Genomic DNA, 24,845 nt, shown 5'->3' with positions numbered 1-24,845 from the left:
TGTGCTGATCGCTCTGCCCGACCCATACCTACGACCGACAACTAGCGTCCCTATCCTAAGATAATCGACAGATACGAGCAATCACCGCGCAGGCAAAATTAACTGGCCACTGTGTAGAGTGAAGCGTGAAGTCGGATACGAAGTCTTGGTCTTTCGAATGGGCGTCAAGAAGCTTCCTAGAGAAATCCCACCAATCACAGCCTGGTGAACGCCAGCGGTCTAGACTTCTCAGCCTTTCCTCGAGCGCTTTTCGAGGAGGTAACTTCATCATCGGCCCAGACCAAGCTCAATAGCTCTTCACTCGCGTTAGGGGTGGCGTCGATGTTTGGATTTTCATAGCACCAATCGCCACATGCTCGCCAGCACCCAGAGAAGTGTTGAACTCATGAAAGTACGTCAAGTTCTTCCCATTCGGCCGTCCAGATACCAAAATTTCATAGGCCAGCTCAGGTTGATTCAGGGACATCGTATCGTCCTGGCCCTTGGCTACGAAAACAGGCCGCGGCATTGTTTTGACCACCTCTGGAGACATGGTGATGTTTCCCAACCGGCTGAACCATTCGTATGGGTTGGTGGTGTTGAAGGAATATAAGCCTTGGTCGATGAACCAGCGGAGAGATGAGGGATAAGTGGAATTCTCCTGGATATCATGCAGTACGGCGTTGAACTCGTTGACGGAGCCATTCATTGTTGTACAGCTCGATGATCGGCTTCGGCCACTCTTCTTTCGATCCCTGCTGTATAGAGACCAACCCGTCGATGGCGACGACTTTCGTGAACGGATGCTCTCTGCTCGCAGCAATTGGAGCGAGTGTCCCCCCGAACGAAAGCCCTATCAATGGCAATCTGGACATATCGACATCAGAGCGTTTACTGAGGTATTCCACCACAGGAGTAGCGACATTATACCAATCCGGAATAAACCCAATCTTCTGCTGTCGACGCACAGTCGGCTGGCCCGGTCCTCCATACGTGACGAAGTTATACTCATGCTTCAGAATCTCCAGCCCGATGGTATGGTAGCTCTCCTCCTGCGAGCCATCATATCCGTTCCCGACGACAATCGTCGGCGTCCTGCCGATGGCATTCGCAGCCCTGTAGAATCTTCCAATGACCTTGAACTCCCCGCCGGGCATATTCGGACTGTGTGCTTTCAGCGTGAAGTCCTCCACGCGGACTTCCATCAGGGCGACGGCTTTCTCGAAAGCATCCAGCTGCTGGACCCACAGGGGATCGACTCTTGGATCACTCCAATTGCCAATGAGGAAGAAGTCCGCTCCTCTATAGTAGCTCGCAGCGCGGAGATACGCCTCTCTCGCGGAAACGCGGTCGTTGCTCGCCATACCCGATTCTGCTTGCGCGTAGATCCCCTGCGCCATCGGATAAAAGGAGTTGTACGCGCTCTCGAAGTCGTGCGGGATCATGCTCGTGGCGATGCGGAGGACCTCGCCGGTGGGTGCTCCTTCGTTGTTGGCGAGCGCGAGGACTTCTTCGAGGTAGAAGGCGAATTGGGGGTCTGAGCTTAGCTGGAAGATGGGAGCGTTGGTGGGCGTGTAGGGCGGTGCCGTGGTTGTGGTGTTTGGGGATGCGAGCCGTGGAAAATATTAGGTACTTGTTCATGTCGTTTGAGAATGTTGCACTGACAGCAAGGCACGTCAATGTGCTTACCAGCACTGCGGTGCGAGGGAGATGCATTTTGATGAGCGTGTCTCTGGTGTCCTTGCGAATTGCATGCTTCGACAGCCTGCTCCTGGATCTCTGTTCATTCTTATATCTCAACAAAGCGGAAACTCGTAAGAAGAGACGCACCTGCTCTTTCTCAATCATGACGATACCTCACGACGCAGTGTTGTCCGTTTCAGGCTCGGGAGGATGACCCGATCGAGTTGCCGTGCAAGGCTTTGAATCCTTCCGACATTTCCGTTCTGAATCTTGAACATCAAGGGCAACTAGGCAGAAGCATGGGCGCATGAGTAATGCATTCGGTTGACGGAACAAGAGCTGCAATTCGATTCTTCGCGATGGTGGTTACTCAAAGTGACTCGCTTGAAGAACTGAGTTCGTTCGAGGTAGTGCTAAGCAATGGCCTGGAAGGCTATACGACCCAGCACCGCGCAGAGGGTCCCGAATGAGGGATATTCACATCAATCGGAGACTTGGTTCCAAGGCTGACTAGGAAATATCCTATAGCGTCGGAGTCAGCGCATGTCAAGGCCATATAGCTAGCAGTCCTAGACCAGTGCTCGCGGGAGGCTTTTACCTCCTATTGTCACCTGGTAACGACAGGATGACGTGCTGAGTTGTGCCGTGACGATAGTGGAAAACATATCCGAGGATTCGTAGCTAGCCTGCATTATTTGCTCTGTCTTTGACGTGTCTGTCGTTGATGCCGTCCCACATGTACCGTCATCCAAATGAAGGAGTGCAGTGTCAGTCCTTACAAACGATATCAATTGCTGAGCCGAATGAAGGACACCATCCTCTCCGAAACCCACCAGTCTCCCATGCTTAGGCAAACTCGCCAATTCTCGGCCCAAAATACTCTCCCTTTGGCAGCTTCATCCTCACGCAAGCCTTCGACTCGCAGCCACTGTTGGCGCCGTTGCCCCACCAATTCAGCTCGATGCCAGAGTACTCCAAAGCAAAGTACATCACCAAGGCGGATATGGCGATTGCAATCGCCCAGGCAGCTGACAGGACGTAGTTGTACTTGGACCAGAAGGCGAGGTACCTGCGCTTGAGATAGACCATGGAGAGGTATCCGAAAGGTATTGCTGGCCAGATGTAGGACACATTGTACTGTTGGCAAATGTCAGCGAAAGACGGTCGTGGGGGTTTGTCTTAGGAAGTAACTTACTGGTGGTGTCCAGACTAATCCACCGCTCAGGAATGCCACCGGGTGGATCTTTCTGGCCCAGTGCTCTTTTGGTAGCTTCCTTTGAGCGAGGTAGAGAATCAACGGAATACTAAGACCGATGGGGAATGCAGACAGCAGGATCGTGTACTGGCCGCCAGAGCCAAACACCTTTTTCGCGCCCATGCTGCCGAATTGCACGGCGGCAGAGAAGTAGACGTTGACGCCAGGACAAGTAAATCTCGCAGCTTGGGTGCTGAAGGCAAAGTATCAGCTTTTGGGGAACAAAGAGGCCTTAGCCCGGTTTGCATACCTCTCGCAGATGTCTTCGACTTTATTGAGCTGGAAGTTCATCGTGCCCGTGCAAACCAGCGCCGAGATGACAGTGGCAACGACTTGCGCCCAGAAGACATGACGGGGAGGAATCTTGGTGTAATGAGCCAGCTTGAGATCATTGACGAAATTCAGTGCATGTGCCGTCGTGACGTATCTGTCGAAGACCAGTGTTAAACAAATGATGGAGGCGTTTGGCGGCGAGCTTGCTTACCCATAACATTTGAAGAAGTTCATGGCCAAAGCATTGCCTGGCTGGATTGCTCCACCGATGAACTCTGCTATCACGTTCAGTTCGACATCGATACCGGTTGTAGCATAGATTACTCCTGCGCCGCTCTGTCAGTTGCTGTTGCCAGGTTGAATACCATTTCATAGATGCCTGCTCACCGGCCGGAATGATATAGACGAAGGACAGCAGGATTCCGAAGAAGATGACGCCGACTGTTGTCTACCGGAAATCAGCATACACAATCAATCTGGACCAATAAAACAACGCTCACACAAGTCTGCCAACCAGTAATGACAGCAATACCGAGCGCTATGGCAATAAGATTGAGGCCGAGGTACCACCACTCAGACACTGGCACACAAGTCAGCCTTTTCACAACAAGATATACAGTAGTTTTACTTACCTTCAGGATACTTTTTCATCAACTTATTGTGGACATCATCCGTGAGGCTCGAGCTCTTGAGACGTCTGAACAAGTTCTTAAACCCTTGCACAATCTCGTTCCGATGGTACACGTAGGTATGGGTGATCGTCGCAGCATACAGCGCAAAGAACCAGTAGTACATGGTCAAGCTCGCGGACGACATGAACGCCGGTGAGTAGGCCTGGTATTTCGCCTCGTCAAGCCAACCGCGTGAATCCAGGATCTTTGATACATTGTAAGTTGTTGCGTTGTTGGTGTATAGCGTTGAGGTGTTGATCGGGAGGTACGACGTGTGGAATGCTGTAGATGTACAAGGATGATCAGTAAGTCCGTCAATATATTTCTGGCTGGGAGTTTCGCTTACCGTTCGTATACCACATCCCAATGACCATGAAAGCACCAACCAGAACGCCAAAGAACTTGTTAACGACCGCTCGATAAGGAATGACCAGAGGGTCGCCCTTGGAGGAAATGATGTTCCAGTCGAATGTTGGCAGTGGATTGATGCCAGCTCCCTTCGAAAAGCCGGTGATAGCAGACAAGTCAATGTTGTTGGGAGCGATCCATGCTATCCAGTTGAAAGCACTCAGCGCTGTGAAGATGTAGTTGGGGAACCAGAAATAGATGAACATCGATACAAACGCCCACATGAAAAAGCGCAAACGCGATATGGTCCACGTTTTCTGAGCAGGTCCTTGCACTGGGGTGTTCTTGTCTATGCGAGGGTTAGAGTGAAGAACAATCCTCGCACAAATTTAGTCGACATACCTCGGTGCAGTGAATTATTCAGCGCGATTGTCACAAGGGACTTCGGGTAGAGACAGTATGAAGGGTAGACCAGAATCTTCCTCATGATGCCAGCCAGGCCGTATCCCATCAAATCCGTTGACAGCGCAAGAAGTATTTGGTATCCGAAGGAGCCAGAATAGGGTTGGTTGAAATACTTCTTCAGAAATTGCGTGAAGATGATATACCGGGATGAAGGGAGTACAGATCCGCCGGTGGCCATAATCGTAATCTGCATCGTTAGCACATCTTTATTTGGGAATACCGGGGATGTCCTACCAACATGTGTTCCTTTCGGGAGAATTCATCTGGGTTCAAGCTGTGCCTGACGCCAAAGAGCGTCACTCCAATGTCGGGAAGAAATTTCTCAAACGCCTTTCCGACAGGATAACACAACAGCTGAACGACTTCAGGACCAACAGATATAGAGGGCTGTCGGACCGAGAAGAGCTGGTTCATGAAGGCCACAACCACGACGAAGATCAAGCCGATGATCCAAGATCTAATCGTCGAGCACGGGATGTTAACATCGTCTCCGTTGTGCACTACAGCCCGCACTTCGGCGTACGGACTGCTGGAAGTCAGAATGGCGGCCTCCAGGCGCATCTCCTCGATTAGCTCGGCGTGCTTCTCGGGCGTTTCTAAAATCTGATTATCTTCGAGAAACACTTTTATTTTTCCAAGAACCTTCGAAGGGAAATTCGGGTCAAATTCGTGAAGGTCATAACCATGGCGTAAGATCTTAGGGGCGTAAATCCAATTAGCAGATACTCGGGCAGAGTCAAACTGTTATCGTACCTCTTTAACATCTTGCAGCGATAGCTTTTCAGCCTCCTTCTGTGCTGACAGAAAGTCTGCTTCGGTAAGATTGAGTGCTCTAGGATTCCGTCAGCGAAGGGATACCAAGTTTGCGCTCGCGGCTTTACTGACACTTCAGCATGTTTAGCAGTCACTATATGACCGAAGGGAACGTCCCGTGGACTGCGCTATACGACAAGTTAGGGGAATGGCTGAAAGGTCTCAATATGAGCACGAACAGCACGCTTCTCGTCCAAGCTATCGCCGTCAAGCGCCGTGGTGACGCTTTCGATGGTGTCCTTTCCTTTGACTTCCGACATAGTGACGGCCCGTCTACCTCTTCACAAGATCAAAGAAGCATCTAGTGAAGCACGGATTCGATGCCTATATGCACTTTGCTAAATCTTCCAGCCGTGCTTTCACCAGTGACGCGACCGACATAGATAATGTTGCAAGAAAGCACCGCCTGCGATCTTTCCCTCCACTGTCACTCGGTAATGGATCCAACTCAGGGAGACGCCCGTCTCGGTTGGTGCTTGCCACCAAGAACAGAATGAACCTGGCTCCTGATCGGCCTTGGCACGGGAGATAGATAGATCAATGGGTTGCATTTTTTCTCAACTCGTCGGTCTTGGTCCCCGAACAGCACCAGGTGGACTCGAAAGTAGCCGCCGTCTCCAGCAGATGTGATCGACAGAGCCATGCAATAGTTCAAGCGAGACAAGCTCGTAGGCGAAGGTGGGCGAACCGTACATAGGCGACCCTTCTTGGTCTTTAGAGTCTCCAGTTCTTATCGCGGGTTGCATTGGAGTTGTCCCTTCGGGTCCTAGCCCGGCATTTCTGATTGTCATTGGCCTTTCGGATGCAGCAACGATGTCACGCATAATAATTACATCTCAGCCGAATGGAGAGGTCCCCTGCAGAGATATGGTGGCAGATACAAGCGGCATATCGTTGTCAGTAAAGAGAAACCAGAAGGGCGTGTCGTCAAGGATGTCGACGTGCACGGACCACAAGCGGGATTCGCGACACCTCCGAGTGCCGTGCTCCTGCTTCATCTTCTCCTTCTCTCCAACCATCAAACAACATCTTGTGGCTTGGGATAGCATCGCAGCATTATCTGTGAAATCAGCAGCCGCTTTAAGCTGACATCTACAAGAAAATACTAGACGTATTGAAACATTGCAACTCAATCTGTAGACTTTTCTGGCCGGAGCAACATCCTGGTCTCATCAGTATGTAAGTTGTTCCACTCCAATGTCTAGCCCGCTGATGCCATACGCCTTGTCGGAAGCGCAATAGAGGCTACCGTGTAGTTCGTGCTTGGCATATGGCACGCTGTGCACTCCGGCATATCAGACTGAGTATCTTCTTCCAAGACGGCAACTCAAGCCCATTATGAGTGCTTTGGACGAACTGCCTACCAGCGCGCCTCCGCCATACCATTACTACACAGCCTACGACCGAGCAACCCCAAAGGACATACAGAGATATGGCCGATCCAAAGTCATCGCCTGTTTAGGACTTCTGTTCGGCTTTCTGGCCTTCATTCGGCGTTATCCAAACTTCAGCGGCGATGCATTGATATTGCCAGACGGCACTGAAGAACTGCGTGACGGCCTGGAGAAGTGTACGAAAATCGAAACCCTCATCGGTCAGGAATGTTCATCTACTCGAAGCAATCCAAGGTGGATCGCGAAACCTGGAAAAAAGCGTGCCATCATTCTTCGCAATGCCACCCTATTTGATGGTGAGGCTTTTGTGTCAGCCCGAGTCGATATCCGCCTGGAAAAGGGAGTCATAAGCGACGTCAAAGAGACTGGAGACCTGCACGGCCTGATCAACGATGAGGTTGAAATAGTAGACCTTGGCGGAAGCTACGTAACGCCAGGGCTGGTGGACATGCACTCCCACCATCTGGTCTGGCCATTCCACTCTCTTCCAGCTACTCGGGACGTCAACGAGACTCCCCTGCTTGGACCTATAACGCCTTTTGTACGGTCTATTGATGGGTTTAAGCCGTATGACCCTGCCATTGAAGTCATTGCTGGCGGAGGAGTGACATCGTCTCTGATCCTACCTGGCTCCGCAAACATCATTGGCGGCCAAGCCTATGTCGTTAAGAATGTGGCACGGAGCGGTCCCGATCACGAACCTATTGTGGAGGAGCTGCTCTTAGACCACGGCATTGATGAGGCTAAGCGTGTCAGGTATATGAAGATGGCCTGTGGAGAGAACCCCAAACACACATATCTGCACACTCGATTAGGCAACGTATGGTTGTTGAGGGAGCATTTCAGCAAGGCCAGAGAGATTCAACAGCAGCAGGACCAGTGGTGCCAAGCTGGTTTAGCCGTGTCTGAAACAGGAGTGAACAAATTCGTACAATCGGCAGGCCGATTTCCAGACCCCTTGGAATATGAACCAACCATTGCCATGCTGCGCGGCCAAGTAAACATCAACATCCATTGTTATGAACCTGAGGACCTCGAGCGCATGCTTGCAGTGTTACATGAGTTCAACCTTCATCCTCGAGCATTCCATCATGCACTAGAAGCATGGCAGGTGCCAGAACTGCTGAAAGCGGAAGAACAGTAAGTATGCAATTGCGCAACGTTCGTGTTATTCTCTGACCGAATACATAGGAACGTCACAATTGCGACTTTTGCAGAGAACGCCTTCTTCAAAGCCGAAGCATACGGCGCAAGTCTGCGTGCAGGCAAGGTACTCGCGGAACATGGTGTTGCAGTCGCCTATAAATCTGTACGTTGCAACTTTGTGCATCTCGAATACGTTCTAATCTTTTTACCAGGACCATACTGGTGAGGGCAACAACGCAAAGTACCTACTGTACGTCTCCCTTTCCTAGGCATATGCACACCACACTAAGCCATTGTTTAGACACCAAGCAGCGGTGGCACATTCCTTCGGTCTGGCGTCCAACAAGGCACTACAAGCCATTACGTCTGTGCCAGCTCGATCTATCCAACAAGACCATCGAATTGGCTATGTGAAACCCGGCTACGATGCTGACTTGGTCGTCTGGGATTCCCACCCACTTTCGATCGGAGCGACGGCTACTCAGGTGTATATCGATGGTCATTCCGTGCTCGATCCGGAGGTGGTCAGCGAGAGCTTGTTCCAGGCAGGCCAAACACGTTCAAAGGCTGCAGAGCCCAAAGCGCGACCACAAGTGTCTGACCAGGAAAGGCACTCGCTGTGCTCGAAAATGACAACTCGACCCCAGAGACTCATTTTCACTGGAATCCAGAAGGTTTATTCTCCACATGAGGCACTGGGTTTCAACAATCTCGCAAACGCCACGCTCGTTGTTGATGGAGGCGAGATAATCTGCTTCGGACTTGATGAGAAATGTGCCTCTTCCGCAGATGATGGTGTTCTCATACATCTGAAAGATGGACATGTCACGCCTGGATTAGTGGCCGTTAGCCAAACGCTTGGTCTCGTTGACATCACCGGAGAGCCTTCCACTAGCGACGGTACCGTAGACCCAAAAGCCCATGTGGCCAGCGAAGAGTCCATTGATTTCGCCAAATACGGACTACACAGCGACAGCCGGGGTTTGGAGCGAGCCAGACTAGGCGGTATATCGAAAGCCGTCACCGTACCTCAATTACGTGGTGGTACGCTGCGAGGTGTGAGCGTGGCTTTTAGAACCAGCAATTCGACAAGCATACTCGATGGAGGCATCTACCAAGAAGATGTTGCGCTGCATTTTGAGCTGAGCCAGGCTTCTAAGGGTAAGTGGAAGAGTGTCAGGCGATAGTAAGTATGCACTGACTTTTGAGGCAGCTGGCGAAGTATCGACCATCTCGGCAGCTATCAAGCAACTTCGCACGATACTGTCGCAAGACCCATCTGGCTCAGGCATTTACGCACGCGCATGTAATGGAAGCTTGCCTGTGGTCATTCACGCTGTTAATACTGTAAGGAGACAACATCTAATATGGATCATCTGCTAACCGATTGGTTCTTAGGACATTATTCGCCAAATCATCTGGCTAAAGAGGGACTTCCCAAATGCCAACCTCGTTATCTTCGGCGGGCATGGGGCTCCGCTGGTATGTCGCTCCACTTTTCTTCACCTTGCGATACTGATCTCTACACCAGGTTGCAGAAGAGCTCGCCCAAGCTGATATCTCAGTCATCCTCACCGCCAATCGGGGTGTACCGGACACTTGGGAGAAGAGAGACGCCTTGAGCGGTCCTCCATTGACGCGAAGCCCAGCCAGTGTTCTCGCTGAAGCGGGTGTGAAGTTCGGTCTGGCAATTCAAGGTACACACACTTACAGATCATGGACTTGCTTCATGACATCTTACTGACTTTTCGCAGGCGACTCCCACATCCACAACCTGGCCAGCGAAGCTGGCTGGGCGGCACGATATGCAGGGCTCGGCGAAGCAGATGCTATTGCTCTAGTATCGACGAATATCGAAGAGATTCTTCGGTTGAAATCGACCAAACTGAAACCCTCGAGCCACGCACTTGGCGACTTTGTTGTCTGGGAAGGGAATCCGCTACGAGGCGAAGGCAGTGTGGTGTTGAGCGTCCATGAGGATGGCGGTGTGGGCGCCTGCTGGCCAGACGAGTGATCAGTGGAAGGCAAAGATATTCAGAATTGGTGACGACTGAAAGATGTTTTGACGTCTTCGTATTTGAACTCTCCCTATACCTGGGTTCCATGACACTAGCCAAACCTTAAGCGACAGGGCTGTGACATGTGAGAGGCCATTCGGTAGCCGGCTGCTCCCGAACAGGGATACAGTGTATTATATTGGCATAGGCTCAGACGGCGCCTCGTCCGGCCAGACCTAGAACATTGGAGTTTTTGGAAACACACGTCAACACTTCTCGGCAATGACTTCGAAGACTTCACCACGACCATCGCCACCGCCACGCTACACGCAACGGACGCTCGCTCGATCTGTATCTTTTCTGTCCAGGGGGAGCAATGGCGTTGTCGGTGCACACAGGCATGACAGGCTAATCCGCACGAGTGGCGTCCCCGGACGAGCAGCAAAATGAATACGAGAGGGGCATGGGAATTTCTCTGGACGGCATTTTCGCTATTATGTCTGCAAACCACCGCAGCAGAACTTTCTCCAACTGGAACGGGCAGTGCCTACGCCTCTCGCTGCAATGCCGCCAAGCAGGACTGGCAGAAGTCCCAAGGCAGGACGTTCGTGTCCGAAACGACGTACAATTCTACGTTCACTGGGCTCGGGCAGTCGACTTCGATCACGACCAAGACGTTCTTGAGCGATGATGCCGCGCCTTTTACCCTGTGTGATGGGTACCCGAGGATCAATGGCTCCAGGACGATCTTGACTGTTACGACTACGACGCCTTTTACGAGTACCATCGAGACGAGTTCTTCGGTATACAGCAGCTTTCCACCGCCGCGATGTATCATTGAGTCTGATGATTGTGCTCGGCTGAGAAGTGACCTTTCGAGGAGTTTGGATGTGTTCACGTCCTTGAACGCCGAAGGCAATCCTACCATGGCATATCCTTCAAGTCCAATCTGTGGCCCTGCGACCTTGATTCCAGTAACGGCTTCGCTGGGAAAGCCGGCTTGTGCAATGCAGGAGGCTTCTGTGCGGTTACTGTACTGGCCAGTCACTGTGGCGAGTACATGTGATTCCTGTCAACGAGCGACTTGTCCGACTACGACTTTGGGACCGACGATATCGGGACAGCCGAATACTTTCAAGACGCTCAATACGACTCTGACTAGCCCCACGGTTTACATCGAGTTTGTAGGCTCCTGGGCGTACACGAGCCAAGGGACGACGTTCTCCACTCCACAGACGCTGATCGTCGCACAAGAGGCGGATGCAGTCTCCTCTCACTGCGGGAAGCCTGGTGGTGGATATGGACCGCCTCGGAAAGTCAACTATGCGGACTTCAACGAGCCAGTCCCAGCAGACGTCTACCGCTGCCAACCGAGTTGCTACGTGGAGCCTATGCCTTTCACCTACACCGACGTCACCCACACATACACCTACGACTTGGGATCCACGACGCTTACCAAGACTCCCATCGAACAGTCGTACATCTCCGAAGCCGCTTCAAATCTCTGCTCGACGATCTGGAACGACTACGCGCCTGTGCTCATGATTCCTGAGGCTTTCAAGACGATCAACCCGGCGGGATTTCAGGAGCCTGGGTCGATATATGGGGATGATAATCCTTGCAATTTCATCTTCAATGAGGATGCGGTTCTGTTCGATCCGCCTCTGGCTTTGACGGAGGCGAGCGAGGCTGCGAAACCGACGCTGCCGCATGCGAATAGTGCGTATACGACTCCTACTGATGCGGATCCGACTGCCATCGCAGCGACTACGAGTGAACCGACTGTGGCGGCACTACCGGAGAGTCTGGGTCTTACGTTGCCGTCGAATGGGCCTGTCGCTACTGTGTACACGGATCCCAAGCCGACAGAACATTCTTCGCAAGCCATCGGCGATGTCATCGCCAGCGTCCTAGGCATGACAAGCAAAGGAAACTCGAACAACAGTCCACTAACCCTCGCAATGGCCCCAGACGGCTCCGCCCTCATCGTCAACGGCGTGACAACAACCGTCTCAGGCGCAGATTCTGAAGCAACTGGCATGATCACAGTCGCCGGCAACACCATGGGCTACACCAGCGCAGACGGCACGCTGATCATCGGCGATCAGACGCTTACTCGGGGTGGATCCGTCACACTTCGCGGAAAGAGCTCATCGAGCCCTGTTATCACGCATCAGCAAGGCACCGTTGTGAGACCCCAGACGGCCGCTACAACTTCGGGGGTTTCAATCCTGCCCGCGAATCTGTGGAGGGGTTTGGCGTTTGTGGTGATGGCTGTGTTCTTGATGGTTTTGTAGGATTTAGGGAGTGGTGGGGTTGTAGGTCTAGTTTTGTATGATAGCGAAAAGGGAGGAAGGGGTTGGAGGAGTTTGGCGTCGGTGGGCATGGTTGTGTAGCATAGGGCATTTTGGAAAGAGGAAAGCAGGGCTTGGGGGGGGGAAGGGGGGAGTATAGATGAGTTCGATGGAGCGCAGAGTCGTGAGGTCGGTCTTTTGGGGAGAAAATGTAAAGATAGTGTCTAGTAAATACACGAACCGTCTGGGAAATGAAGCCTGGGTTCTTGTTTTGAAATTTTTGGATTCTTTCTGGATTCATACTCAAGGAAATGCTAACATCTACATCTTCAAGAGCGCCTCTGCATGATTTTGGGTATCTTCTTCCACATAAAACGCCTCTCACACAATCAACCTCAACAACCAATCCTCCCTAACAAACAACAACTTCAAGCACCTCCCTTCAAAACATACTCGCCTGATTCTGATAATCAATCAAATGCTCCTGCATCTCAATCCTCTCCCCAGCCGTCCCAAAGACCCGATCCCACAACAGCGTCTGCTTCCCATAATTCATACTCTTCCGCCACCCCTTCCGATGATGCAAATCATGGTCCTCCGTCGCCAGCTCCGCCCGAAACAACCTCAAAAACAACGAATTCGTCGACGGCGGGGTCGTGAAAACCCGCACGCCGGAGTGGCCGAACAACTCCGTGAAGACGATGTACTGGTGGCAGATCCACCAGTCGTAGAAGCCCATCGGGAAGCCGAGGAGTTTGAGCGTGCCGTAGGTGAGGAGCGGGATGACGGCGATGTCGAAGATTTCTTGCTCCGTGTCCGCGTAGATTGTGAGGAGCGGGTTGGGGTGTTTGGTGAGGTGGTGCGTGCGGTGGAATTTCCACAGGCCGTCGTACTCGTGCATCAGGCGGTGGTACCAGTAGAACCAGAAGTCGAGGATGATGCCGTAGAGGCCGAGTTCGAGGGGCGTCCAGTAGGAGATTGTGCTCGGGGCGAGGCGGGTGCGGTAGGCGAGGACGAGAGAGAGGAGGGGCCGGAAGGTGGAGGTCGAGGAGAGGGCGTGGAAGGTCTTGGAGACGCCGGCGTCCGGGACGTCGTCGCGGGCGTGTTTGTCGCCGTCGAGGAAGCCGTAGCGGTGGCCGAGTTTGCGCAGCATGTGGATTTCGCTGATGGCGTTGAGTTTGAAGGCTAGGGAGTAGAAGATGAACGTGGCGATGGGGTGGAGACCGTGGTGGGTGTAGTTTACGTAGAGTTGGTGGAGGACGAGGGGCCAGGAGGCGTGGAGGAGGATCCAGATGTGGGCTTGCCAGTGGGGGAGGTATGGCATCTTGTCGGTCTTTTGGTGGATGGGGACTTCTTGGCCTTTGTTGGTCGGTTGTAGGCCCAGGTATTCGATGAGATAATGGTGTCTCCCCCAGTCTTTACGGTCGCTGTCACGCCATGTCGACTTCATGGAGTCTTTGGGGTTTGCTCCTGTTGCGCCCATGGCGCCGGTCGTGAGTTCCTTGTGAGACAGGAGAGGAGTGTTGTGATGGTGGAGTGTAGCAATGGAAGAGGAGTCTGGTCAGGTAAGATATATCTCATCGCCACTTACGCGCTCGTGCTCGGAATGCTCACGCCCACCGAAGCATGTGATAGAGTCTGGTTCTCCGTAAGGCAGCTCTATTTTCTTACCGCAGGCAAACATATTCTGGATGGCACGGTTGGCCAGGCTGTTGCCAGGAGACATTTACGCCTCCAGTTTCTGGTCGTTTCACTCATCTTTAACCCTGCCAAGTGCTTCTTCTGCCAATGGTGAAGAATTCTGCGGCCTACCCGATTGTCTTCTGCTCAAGACCGCACTGCTCGAATGCAGTATAGTGATGTTGATCGTTGTCGTGTTAGGCCAATGGCTTGCAGGTACCGAGGCACAAAGCTGTGTGGGTGAGACATGAGTGGTGCTCAAGTCGACCTCACCTTTCCCTTCGCCCTTTTGAGTTCGGGACTAGCCACCGAAGACGAGAACGACGAGACGTGGAGAGATTTCTTGGGGCCCTCTTTGCCTCTCACTTGACATCACGTAGACAGTGTCGGTAGCAGTGCGGCTACACGGACAGTTTGGCAGTGGCCTTGGCATATCTCATCACGACCAAGGCCATGGCTTGAGCATGAGGTTCACCTGCCCAGCGGAGATGCTTCAGCGTCCGGTTCATGGGCCAAGACTAGGCGGATGGTCGACGGACGTGCCGGAAGCATTCGCCTCTGAAGTTCAATCGAGCGCTCGCATCGGAAAGTCTGGAGTCGTCTTGACATAATGTCGACTTTCAGGGACCGCAGTCTGTTGTGAATGTAGTAGCAGATTTGAGGACAGCAGTGCCGGTTGAACATCGTGTAGAGCTGGTTCTCTTCTGCAGAGATTCTTGACAACTCTACACCTTGCGCTCGTTTGTATTCGAACAGACGTCGGGAAATAATGTCATCGTAGGAGTGCTGCGCCATACGGGGCCATCGTGTCGTCTCCAAACCCTGCTTCTCCATGTCGCTCGAGCAAAGAGGGGCATCCAAAAATGACACCGAGAGGCGTGCAGGTTATAGCTCCATGGCGTCGTCGTAGGAAGAGTGCCCATGGCAAGTTCTGAACACTCTATGTGATGACACTCATCTGTACGGCGCACTCGTACCTACATGTGCGCATCTAGACCGGTTCGGGAAGATAGTGCGGTGCGTGTTCGCGAGCAAGATGTATTTCGGCACTCGTTGCCAACCTGCGCCGTGCAGACTCAGAACATCGAGCTCAGCGAACCTCCTTTCATGTTGCTGGTGGTGGTTTGCTTGGGTAAGAGGTGCGGTCAGCTGCATCACATGCTTCGCCGTGCGGATTGAGTGTTGGGATATGGAGATGTGGCTTTGCGTGAAGCAAAGAGGGAGGCCAGAGGAGATGGGAAGACGTTTCGGCAGTTGAGCCAATCGGCTAGATTCCTTGGCGCTAACCGAAGTGGGTAGCGACGAAAGGATCAATCGTGTTTCCCATCCACTGCCCATCAGACCCCGAAAATCGTTGGATGAACGACGGCGATGATTCAGCATCGCCAATCCGCGGCCGACAGCTTTGGTTCAGCGCCGTCGAGAGAGTTGTCAAACTGTCTCACTCCCAGGAAAACTGCTCTTTCTGCTCGCCACCAGCTTTAGCCATGCTCTCCTGAGTCCAGACATCCATTCTCAGCTCCATCAAGATGTCCGCAACTCGCAGCAAGTCACGGCGAATATTGAATGCCTGGTCCAGCCACCGCAAAGCCGCAGAGGAGGAAGAAGGGTCGAGTTCAGCCGCGGTGGTTGCTGCGATCTTCGCATTCATCTCCCACGAACGCTTCGACGCCTTCCCCGCCTGGCTAACGGTGAATGCGGCATGGCGCTGCAGTGCGAGGCACACCATGTGCGCTACTATCGACTTCCTTCCAAACCTTCGTCCCACCTGCCTTCCTGTTCCTGATCCTGCGACAATAATAATGTATACAGCTCAGCTGGCGGTATAGGTACATCCCCATCTCCTCCTCTGCATTTCTTAGGTACCGATATTAGGTATATTGCGACGGGATGGCGCTCAGGCTTTGGAGCCTCGCGGCAGTTGGCTATCTTCCTCTCGCCCTGGCTCAGAGCGAAACCAACACCACCAACAGCACATTCTCAGCTCCATCCATCTCAGCAGCGCCCATCGCGACTGTCCTCGCTGACACCGGCTACATCCCCAGCGCGCTCATCGATGTGGCTGCAACATATGTCGCCTCCGCAGCGAACGCTGTTCAAACCCAACTGATCGAAGCTCTGTCCAAACCTGGGAGTGATCCGGAGAAGCTGAATGACCCCGAGCTCTACTACACATATGGCAATTCGCCGCCGGTCTACCCTTCACGTATGTCTCGATTGTTGGAGGTTGACTGATACTGACATCGCCCAGCCGAAGGTTCTGGAGATGGAGATTGGGCGGCGGCATACAGCCACGCCAAGGAGCTGCTCTCTCAAATGACTGACGAAGAGAAGAACCTCATCCTCACTCCTGCAATCAACTTTGTCGGCTGCTCCGGCTTTACTGGCAGTGTACCAAGACTCAACTTCTCCGGCATCTGCCTCAACGATGCTGAGAGTGGTGTCCGCACGTCAGACCACGAGATGGTCAGCGGGTTCCCAGCACTTCTCACAGTGGGCGCAAGCTGGGACAAAGGGCTGGCATATCTCAGAGGACAGTATCTTGGTGCAGAATTCAAGGCGAAGGGCATCAACGTCGCGCTTGGACCCGTTGTTGGACCTTTGGGCCGTGTCGCCAAGGGAGGGCGTAACTGGGAGGGTGCGAAGACACTTTAAACGTTTGCGGTATGTGACATGCTAAACTTGACACCAGGCTTCTCCAACGACCCCTACCTGGCAGGTTCCCTGGTTGACCCGTCAGTACGAGGAATGCAGCAGTCGGTGATTGCCTGCGTGAAGCACTTCATTGCCAACGAACAGGAAACAAACCGCAATCCTTACTTCCAGGGCTTCCTCGCTCCTCTTGGCATCAACCTGAACAACTCGGTATCGTCCAACATTGACGACCGGACCATGCACGAGCTATACCTCTGGCCCTTCTACGACGCCGTGAGAGCTGGAGCAGGATCAGTCATGGCTTCGTACAACCGTGTCAACAACAGCTACGGCAGCCAGAACAGCAAGATTTTGAATGGGCTTTTAAAGACAGAGCTAGGCTTCCAAGGCTTTGTAGTTTCTGACTGGTACGGCCAACACACGGGTATTGCCAGCGCAAATGCCGGACTTGACCTGGTGATGCCATCCGGTACATGGTGGGGCTTCAATCAGTTGGCTACTGCTGTCCAAAACGGATCGGTCAACTCTACGAGGTTGGACGACATGGCCACTCGAGTGCTCGCAGCCTGGTATCGCTTTGCTCCTTTCACAACTCCTGGTGTCGCTGCGAACCATGGTGTAGATGCTCGAACTGCTGCCGCGGATCAGATCATCTTCCAAACGGCTGTAGAGGGCCATGTTCTGGTGAAGAATGAGAACAACGCTCTACCATTGAAGGCACCAAAGACTTTGTCCATCTTCGGATACGACGCCATCAGTGGATTCAATACCTCCAGCACCGATTCCCCTCTCTACTCCCTTGGATTGGCCAACACCAAGGCCTACACCAACGGTCAACAATTCGGCGATTTGCAGTACATTCTGCTTGCAGGTTCCATCCAGCAGGGACCAGTCCCTGAAGTTGCTTTCAACGGAACGATGATCACTGGTGCTGGTTCAGGTGCCATCACTCCGTCATCCATGGTCTCCCCGTACGACGCACTCCAGCGTGAGGCTGCCAATGATGGAACCACGCTTTACACGGACTTTGTCTCACAGGACCCGGCTGTGAATGCAAGCGACGCTTGCCTTGTATTCATCAACGCTCAATCGTCCGAAGCTGCCGACCGCAGTGAGCTCGCAGACGAATGGTCTGACACCTTGGTCACCAATGTGGCTTCAAAGTGCAGCAACACAATCGTCGTCGTGCACAATGCCGGTATTCGTCTCGTCGACAGATGGATCGACAACCCTAATGTCACCGCCGCTCTCCTTGCCCATTTACCTGGCCAGGCCTCCGGCGATGCTCTTGTCGAAGTTCTGTACGGCCGCCAATCGCCTTCAGGCAGACTGCCATACACCGTTGCGAAGAACGAGTCCGATTACGGCGCTCTGCTCAACCCCAGTCAACCGGACGAGGAGAATCCCCAGTACTCGCAATCGAACTTTACCGAGGGTGTCTTCATCGACTACCGCCACTTCCTTCAAAACAACATCACCCCTCGATTTGCCTTCGGGTACGGCTTGACATACACGACCTTCTCATACTCCAACTTGAAAATTTCCAAGACCGCGGACCACTGCTCTCTCGCTCCTCCGGACAAGGACGAAAAGCCTTCTGAGGGTGGTCTCGCCAGCCTTTACGAGATCATTGCCACGGTGTCTGTCTTGGTAACCAACACAGGAAAGATCGCGGCTGCTGAGGTAGCGCAATTGTACCTGAACATCCCGAACAGCGGAGTTGAGCGTGCCTTGAGAGGTTTCGAGAAGCACTGGCTCCAGCCAGGCGAGACGACGGAGTACGTCTTCCCATTGAGGAGAAGAGACTTGAGCAACTGGGACACGACTGAACAGCAATGGTTGCTGCAAGAGGGGGATTACCAGGTCGTCGTCGGCAAGAGCGTGTTGGACGGCCAGCTGGAGGGCAGCTTTGCATTGTAAGCTGGTCGAGTATTGTTTCTTTTCCAGAGAGGGCGATTCTCTCCACTATTGACACGAAACAGTAATGCGCAATGAGCGCTTGAGAGTCCGTCAACGACTTGAACATGATAGAGCCAGAATGATAATGTCGAAAACGACTTCACCACCTGCTTGCTCCACTTCAGACCATCATCAAACCCACTAACAAGCTCTACGCAACTCAAAGTTGGTCCCGCGGCGGGGTTCCTCTCTTCCGGCTTTACCAACCCAGCAGATGAGAAAATTTGTGCGCGCGAGGGCTGAGCAACAAGACAGAATCTCATGTAAGTTCGCTGAGACTACCGAGTGCTGATGGCAGTTTGTCTGCCGTAAGCAAATGGACAAGATATTGCTGACAGGGGTAAAAATGCATAGCCAGTCGGACGCAAAAGAAAGTTCTCAGCTACAACAGGACATCACAACACAGTCTTCAAATCGTGGCATGACGTTAGCAACGCATCCGGGTCTCGCGTATCTCCGCTAAGAAGGATCTCACGTTCCAGGAGAGGTATGTTTCCCTACTGCTGGCACCATTAGGAGTGCAGAGCAAAATTGAGCCTGAACCTGGTGTGATTTGACATCCTAGGTGAAGCATATCTTTGCCTTGGATCGGAGCTCTGTTGCGCTACGAGCAAGGGATTTCCACGAGGGTTGTTCTCTCGAGCTTGTTATTTATATGACCTGTGAGACGAGCGCCGCTGTGTTCCTGTGGTGTTGTGTATAAGTTTTTCTATTGCTTTTGTCTTGTGTTTGCTGGAGTATTCGTCGAGACTGAGAGAGGGAGGGATAAAATGGATACATACCTCGACAGTGTGGCGGTCATCGGTGCTGGCCTTGGGGTATGTGTATCACCTCAAACACATCTGCAGTGACAGAAAAGCTGACACCGAACAACAGGGCTGCGCCATCGCCCTAGCCCTCTCCCAAAAACACATACCCGTCACAGTCTACGAAGCACGTCCAGCAAGCGCACTCTCAATGCAATCCGGCGTCCTCCTGACCCCCAACGGCCTCCACGTCCTCGACCAGCTCGGCGTCCTCCCCCGTATCCGAGACCGCTGCTACATCCCCACGCACCGCGTCTTCAAAAACGACAACGACGAAATCACCAAGAAAGACAGCATCGATAGCGAGGAGAAATACGGCTACGCGAACCACCGCATTTGGCGTCACTTTTTGCTGGCTGAAATGCGTCTCATGCTCGAGGAACGGTCTGTCCCTATCCATTTCGATTCGAAATTCAATGGTGTCGTCTCCGATACACCCCATGGTGTCGTCTTCCAAATTAACGACACTACCCAACCTGCCTCCCTCCTCATCGCCTCCGACGGCATCTACAGCGCTGTCCGCAAATACCTCGCCCCAGACATCCACCCCTCCTACACGGGCATCACCGCCGTCGCAGGCCACGCCCGCTTCGACGAGATCGACTGGCCAGACAAAACCCACCCCATCGACCGCAACGCCACGTTCCAAAGCAAAGCCGGCGCGATTTTCTACATTGCCGAGGACCCCGCAGGCGAGGAAGCCATGTTCGCCACGCAAGCACACTTCCCCGAACAATCGCGACAAGACCTCGAGAACCTCCAGGCGAGTCCCGAGCGGATGCTGGGGTTTTTCACGGAGCGTTATGCGGAGTGGGGCGAGACGGCGAGGAGGATCATCGATGCGGTGGAGAGGCGGAAGGAGAGTTTGTTCATCTGGCCGTTTATGCGCATGCCGGCTTTGCCAAGGTGGTTCAGCGAGACGGGGCGGATCGTGCTCGTGGGGGATGGGGCGCATGCGTTGCCGCCTAGTTCGGCGCAGGGGGTGAATCAGGCGTTGGAGGATGCGTGGTCGTTGGGATTGCTTTTGGATACACTCCGACAGCAGCCACAGACGAAGGGCACGGACGAAGTCGAAGCGCCGGAGCGACTCCTTTTGGAGGTTTTGGGGAGATGGCAGAAGTGGCGACAAGGGAAGATTGATGAGATTTTTGAGTGGACGGAAAATACTACGAATGTGGGAAGGTTGGCGGAGGGGGAGAGGAGGAAGTTGGTGGAGGAGGGGAGGGTGAGGGATAGCCATGGGGATGAGATGGGGTGGTTGTTTTTGCCGGGGATTGAGAAGGGGGTGAGGGGGTTTTTTGAGGGGTAGGGGGTTTACAGGGGTGAGATGGGTGGTGTTGATTGTTTGTTCCTGAGGGATATCATCAGAGCCACAAGGCTTTAGACTTCTACAATCGTAGCGTAAGGAGGCCACCCCTGGAGGGAAAGTGATTGTCAGAAACACATATTCACATATTGAATATGATATCGATAGCCTATCCACGCCGAATTCAAGAAGAGAGTGTATATACAAAGGGCCTGTTCGCCCTGGAGTCCAGAAAATTCCGAGATAGCATCAAGTGGATACACCCGAAAAGAAAACTTCCAAGATGTCGTTCAAGTCAGTCGTAGCGATCGTTCATTCCAGTCCGAATCCCAATTCCAGTCCAAGATCTTGCTCAAGGCACAGCCGACCAATTCACCGTAGGCCGATTCAGCGGCCTAAGGACATTATCCTTAAATTGTCCCAAATAATTCCCTATCACACAAATCAGCACAAATCAACACAACCACCCCCCTCCCCTCCCCCCACCCAACCAACCAACAAAAACTCACCAGGCCCCTTATAATTACAAACCGTCAAAACCGGCGGCACACCCCTCCCCACGCCCTTCAACCCATCAACACTACAATCCTTCGTCGCGCACCCCAGCCGCGTCGTCCCCTTCCACACCACCTGGCTGAAATGGCCGTACTTCCCGAATTCGCTGCTGGACGGCTCGCTCCCGTAGTAGCTGGGGAGGTACGCGTTGACTTCGCTGTTGTACCACATGTCTGTGACGACGTAGGTTATGTTGGTGGCCGGGATGCCGGCCGCGAGGTTTTGGCCGTAGCCGCCGGCGTCGATGTCCCTGGGAGGGGTGGGTCAGTCAGGGGGTTTGAAAGGGGGAGGGGGAGGGAGGGATGCATTTGGTGGGCGAAGTTGCAGGTTTTGGCGATTTTCATGGCGGTCGCCGCGATGGTGGTGTCCCATACGAGGTTGGGGGCGCTGTGGTTGGCCTTTGAGAGATGTTAGTCGGGGGAAGTTTTCGGGTTCAGGGGATGTGGCCTTACTCTGTGGAGGTTGTGGTGGTAGACTGCACCCTGCTGGTAAGACAATTGTCGTTCTTCCAAAGCGGGATTCGGCAGAGCGAATGCCGCTGGGAGGGCCCAGATAACGATGTTGATGATATGCATGGTGGGTTAAGGATATTCTCGTGCAAGGCAAGACTTGAACAAGATAGATCCGACGTTTCAACTTCCACCAGAGTACCCCATCTAATATACCACTCCCACAACACGGCATCTCCACCCCCCGAGCAACTCCACACCTTTGTCACCAAAAGGCCCACGAAGAAATCGCACCCGTCACACGGCCTCTTCTCCCCATCCAGCAACATGATGCTGTGGCTCCGCGGCTGCTTGGGTGGCTGCCATGTGGAGATTTGTTACAATGCCCATGCTGCATCTGTGCACGGATTTGATCCCTAGTGCAGCGTGCTTGTCGGAGTAGACGAGGCTACGTGACCACCGTAGAAGGGATCCATTGGATGGGTGCGCATCGCTGACGTTGGCGGTCTTTGACGACGATGCTGGGTCGTTGCGTCAGGGAGGCCGTTTCCGGTGAGTTGGGAGTCGGGTCGAGTTTGCGCTTGGGTGGGGTTCTTTGTTTTGGGGGTTGCATCTGACTCTGCTGTCGAGATGGTCGGGATGCGTGGACAGCGGCGATGGGAATCTCCGACCACGAGGCGAGATCGTAGAGCTTTGCTGTGTGCTACTTGAGTGTCTTGGCCGTGGGAGAGATCCTGGTTGATCTGCTTGACTGCTAGGGCCGGCGAGGTTGTGTTGACTTTCAGTTCGGTCTTCTGCTGTGCTCCACTTGTCGGCCTCTGTCGATTTGGCTCTATTGATAGTAAGTCTAAGATTCTTGGCCTAGATTTTGGGTGGCTCGTAGACTCGAAACGATCCTACTTCTTTCGGCTATTCATTGTTGTCCAGCTTACCTGAGGAGCTCACTTTGAGCCAAGAGAGCGTGGTTCCATGACTGCTATCGTCTTGAGCTGCGTGATTAAGACCTCTGACGTGTACTCCAATACACTCGTAGCTGAACTATCGAGAGGTGCTTGCATGTAGAGTCAAGACTTGCCATGCCAGCTTCCCAATGCGGTAGGTGTTGGAGAATATTGACGTCATCGTCGGAGCCTGTGAATGCTGACCATGTCAGCTCATACGGAGGATAGATGTGAGCACGTGCACAGAACGACCTGGCGAAACATGTCAGCTTCGCATTTCATACCAACATCTTCCGGGATAATGGGTCGAAGGAACTGCATGGCTCGCGACATGTGCTAGAATCGTCGATTAAAGGTCGGTATTAGCAACGTGAGCTTTTGCACCACCCAAGATGACCTTCGGGATTTATCTGGACTCTTTACACAATATCATTGACAATATACATCATGGCGTTACGACTCAATAACCGCATCGCCATCATCACCGGGGGAGCATCTGGCATTGGTGAAGCCACGGCCTTGAAGTTCGCGGATGCCGGCGCTCGAGTAATCGTGGCAGACATCCAGCAAGGCACCGTGGTCGAGCGAATCATCGCCTCACACGGCAAAGACAGGGCCTTATTCGTTCACTGCGACGTTACACAAGAGTCACAGATACAGTCATTGGTCCAGCAGGCGGTCGACTTTGGCGGTCGAGTGGATGTACTGGTCAATTCAGCGGGATCGTCCTTCGAGAGAGGGTACAATCCCTTGCCCAGGGTGCATGAGATGGAGACGGTCGACTTCGATCGCACGTGGACGCTGAATGCAAGAGGTATCTGGGTGTGATGCAAGTATGTATTGCAACAAATGATGGGACAGGAGCCGATGGAGCCCAACGCGAGGGAAGAGCGGACCAGAGGTTGGATCATAAATGTGTCATCCGCAGTGGGTATGTCTTGAGAGTCTCTCCATATGCGGGCTTAGCACGATCTAACGTGTGCATAGTATGTCAACCGTCACTCGAGTCCATACCTTCGACAGGTTGCTAACAGCACAATCTAGGGATTAGTTGCTGCGGCGAGAATGCCTGCATACGTGCCGAGCAAGTTTGCGATTGTAGGCATGACGAAGCAGGTGAGAATCGGTATGATAATTTGGCCACCGCGTACTTCTCACATACATTTCCAGATGGCTATGGATTACGCCAAAGAAAGGATCCACGTCAATTGTGTCTGCCCTGGGACCACCAAAACGCCGTTGGTCCAAAGGGGATTGGATGATCCAGTGATAAGGGCCCATTTTGAGGGTCTGCATCCATGGGGCACTATCGGCGAAGCACAAGATGTGGCAGATGCGGTTCTGTTCCTCTGTGGTGATGAGGCGTAAGTAGCCAGAATTTGAGATGCTGAAGTGTTTGGAATTGCTGACATTGTTGCAGTGCATGGGTGACTGGCCAGGCTCTTGCTGTTGATGGCGGCTTCACACTGGGATGGCAAGAACAGCTGCTGTACTTTACCGGCAATACGTCTGGTCTTTCCCACGTAGGATTTTCATTTCCGTAAATCAGAAGAGAAAAGTTCTTCGTCAGACGATCGATGGTCTGTCTCCAGCTCGACAGTCCTTGAGCTGTTACGCGAACCTAGCAGAACAATGGCATCCCTTAGGAACTTCTGGAAAGTTGCTTCAAACAGTTGATTCCTTGCTTGTAGTTGCCGGCAGCGCTCTTGGAGCTTCTCGATTTTGTCATGAAGGGCACAAAGTCGCTCTCGCTGCCTCTCTCGATGGGCGCGTTGACTGCAGTCGATCCAATTAGTCTAGTATGAAAGTAGAAAAACGTTCTGACAACATACGCAGCTCGATTCTGGGCTTTACGCTTCGAAACCCTGCCGTCATTCGTCGGCTCCATTTTGTGCTTGCCAGGACTGATTATAGATGGAGAGAAAACGGCAGTTGACTCTGCTGGGCTTTGATCGGTATCAGGGGTCACTGAACGCACGATGTGTCGGAAGGACGTGTCTAAATGGCGTGCAATTGATGAGGCGCTGGACCCAGTGCCTGGTCGCCCATCTTCGAAGAGTGATTGCCAAGAGGGCCACCACAGCTCGTCTTTCCCGGGAAATGCTGCAAGGTCTGGCGGAGGTAGTTGCTCGAACGTCGTTTCTTCTTCCATGATGTGCTCGTGTAATTTGGGTTG

At 53.0% G+C, this 24,845-nt stretch overlaps 10 protein-coding genes across 10 annotated transcripts; 5 read left to right on the top strand and 5 right to left on the bottom strand.

Moving 5' to 3' along the window:
* Positions 1 to 286: 286 nt before the first annotated feature.
* On the bottom strand, positions 287 to 1,695 carry M409DRAFT_61863 (uncharacterized protein; the record flags this gene model as incomplete). Its single annotated transcript, XM_033814915.1, has 3 exons — positions 287 to 637; positions 669 to 1,526; positions 1,669 to 1,695. The coding sequence occupies 3 exons, from the start codon at positions 1,693 to 1,695 to the stop codon at positions 287 to 289; spliced, it is 1,236 nt and encodes a 411-aa protein (XP_033674361.1).
* An 813-nt stretch (positions 1,696 to 2,508) lies between these two features.
* On the bottom strand, positions 2,509 to 5,747 carry M409DRAFT_15752 (uncharacterized protein; the record flags this gene model as incomplete). The annotated part of the gene is made up of 13 exons (XM_033803326.1): positions 2,509 to 2,799; positions 2,858 to 3,110; positions 3,168 to 3,344; positions 3,402 to 3,516; positions 3,578 to 3,638; positions 3,691 to 3,770; positions 3,823 to 4,143; positions 4,208 to 4,558; positions 4,612 to 4,861; positions 4,909 to 5,370; positions 5,428 to 5,506; positions 5,560 to 5,615; positions 5,667 to 5,747. The coding sequence occupies 13 exons, from the start codon at positions 5,745 to 5,747 to the stop codon at positions 2,509 to 2,511; spliced, it is 2,577 nt and encodes an 858-aa protein (XP_033674360.1).
* Positions 5,748 to 6,825: 1,078 nt separating this feature from the next.
* M409DRAFT_48443 (uncharacterized protein) lies at positions 6,826 to 10,041 on the top strand (the record flags this gene model as incomplete). The annotated part of the gene is made up of 8 exons (XM_033810946.1): positions 6,826 to 8,021; positions 8,073 to 8,190; positions 8,240 to 8,277; positions 8,329 to 9,188; positions 9,241 to 9,374; positions 9,426 to 9,509; positions 9,559 to 9,724; positions 9,782 to 10,041. The coding sequence occupies 8 exons, from the start codon at positions 6,826 to 6,828 to the stop codon at positions 10,039 to 10,041; spliced, it is 2,856 nt and encodes a 951-aa protein (XP_033674359.1).
* Positions 10,042 to 10,470: 429 nt separating this feature from the next.
* M409DRAFT_15750 (uncharacterized protein) lies at positions 10,471 to 12,321 on the top strand (the record flags this gene model as incomplete). Its single annotated transcript, XM_033803325.1, has 1 exon — positions 10,471 to 12,321. The coding sequence occupies one exon, from the start codon at positions 10,471 to 10,473 to the stop codon at positions 12,319 to 12,321; it is 1,851 nt and encodes a 616-aa protein (XP_033674358.1).
* A 439-nt stretch (positions 12,322 to 12,760) lies between these two features.
* M409DRAFT_61860 (uncharacterized protein) lies at positions 12,761 to 13,801 on the bottom strand (the record flags this gene model as incomplete). The annotated part of the gene is made up of 1 exon (XM_033814914.1): positions 12,761 to 13,801. The coding sequence occupies one exon, from the start codon at positions 13,799 to 13,801 to the stop codon at positions 12,761 to 12,763; it is 1,041 nt and encodes a 346-aa protein (XP_033674357.1).
* A 2,087-nt stretch (positions 13,802 to 15,888) lies between these two features.
* M409DRAFT_61859 (glycoside hydrolase family 3 protein) lies at positions 15,889 to 18,573 on the top strand (the record flags this gene model as incomplete). Its single annotated transcript, XM_033814913.1, has 3 exons — positions 15,889 to 16,204; positions 16,250 to 16,636; positions 16,691 to 18,573. The coding sequence occupies 3 exons, from the start codon at positions 15,889 to 15,891 to the stop codon at positions 18,571 to 18,573; spliced, it is 2,586 nt and encodes an 861-aa protein (XP_033674356.1).
* Positions 18,574 to 19,382: 809 nt separating this feature from the next.
* Positions 19,383 to 20,727, top strand: M409DRAFT_48439 (uncharacterized protein; the record flags this gene model as incomplete). Its single annotated transcript, XM_033810945.1, has 2 exons — positions 19,383 to 19,430; positions 19,489 to 20,727. The coding sequence occupies 2 exons, from the start codon at positions 19,383 to 19,385 to the stop codon at positions 20,725 to 20,727; spliced, it is 1,287 nt and encodes a 428-aa protein (XP_033674355.1).
* Positions 20,728 to 21,076: 349 nt separating this feature from the next.
* On the bottom strand, positions 21,077 to 21,854 carry M409DRAFT_61858 (uncharacterized protein; the record flags this gene model as incomplete). Its single annotated transcript, XM_033814912.1, has 4 exons — positions 21,077 to 21,156; positions 21,234 to 21,529; positions 21,586 to 21,677; positions 21,732 to 21,854. The coding sequence occupies 4 exons, from the start codon at positions 21,852 to 21,854 to the stop codon at positions 21,077 to 21,079; spliced, it is 591 nt and encodes a 196-aa protein (XP_033674354.1).
* A 290-nt stretch (positions 21,855 to 22,144) lies between these two features.
* On the bottom strand, positions 22,145 to 22,876 carry M409DRAFT_48438 (uncharacterized protein; the record flags this gene model as incomplete). The annotated part of the gene is made up of 3 exons (XM_033810944.1): positions 22,145 to 22,560; positions 22,661 to 22,766; positions 22,874 to 22,876. The coding sequence occupies 3 exons, from the start codon at positions 22,874 to 22,876 to the stop codon at positions 22,145 to 22,147; spliced, it is 525 nt and encodes a 174-aa protein (XP_033674353.1).
* Positions 22,877 to 23,116: 240 nt separating this feature from the next.
* Positions 23,117 to 24,213, top strand: M409DRAFT_48437 (uncharacterized protein; the record flags this gene model as incomplete). The annotated part of the gene is made up of 5 exons (XM_033810943.1): positions 23,117 to 23,483; positions 23,531 to 23,655; positions 23,714 to 23,785; positions 23,840 to 24,033; positions 24,090 to 24,213. The coding sequence occupies 5 exons, from the start codon at positions 23,117 to 23,119 to the stop codon at positions 24,211 to 24,213; spliced, it is 882 nt and encodes a 293-aa protein (XP_033674352.1).
* Between the last annotated feature and the right edge of the window lie 632 nt (positions 24,214 to 24,845).

The sequence above is a fragment of the Zasmidium cellare genome (genome assembly GCF_010093935.1).
Source record: "Zasmidium cellare ATCC 36951 unplaced genomic scaffold M409scaffold_1, whole genome shotgun sequence".
Classification (NCBI taxonomy): Eukaryota; Fungi; Ascomycota; class Dothideomycetes; order Mycosphaerellales; family Mycosphaerellaceae; genus Zasmidium; species Zasmidium cellare.
The sequence above is the reverse complement of the archived record's forward strand: the minus strand, read 5'-3'. Positions and strand labels throughout refer to the sequence as shown.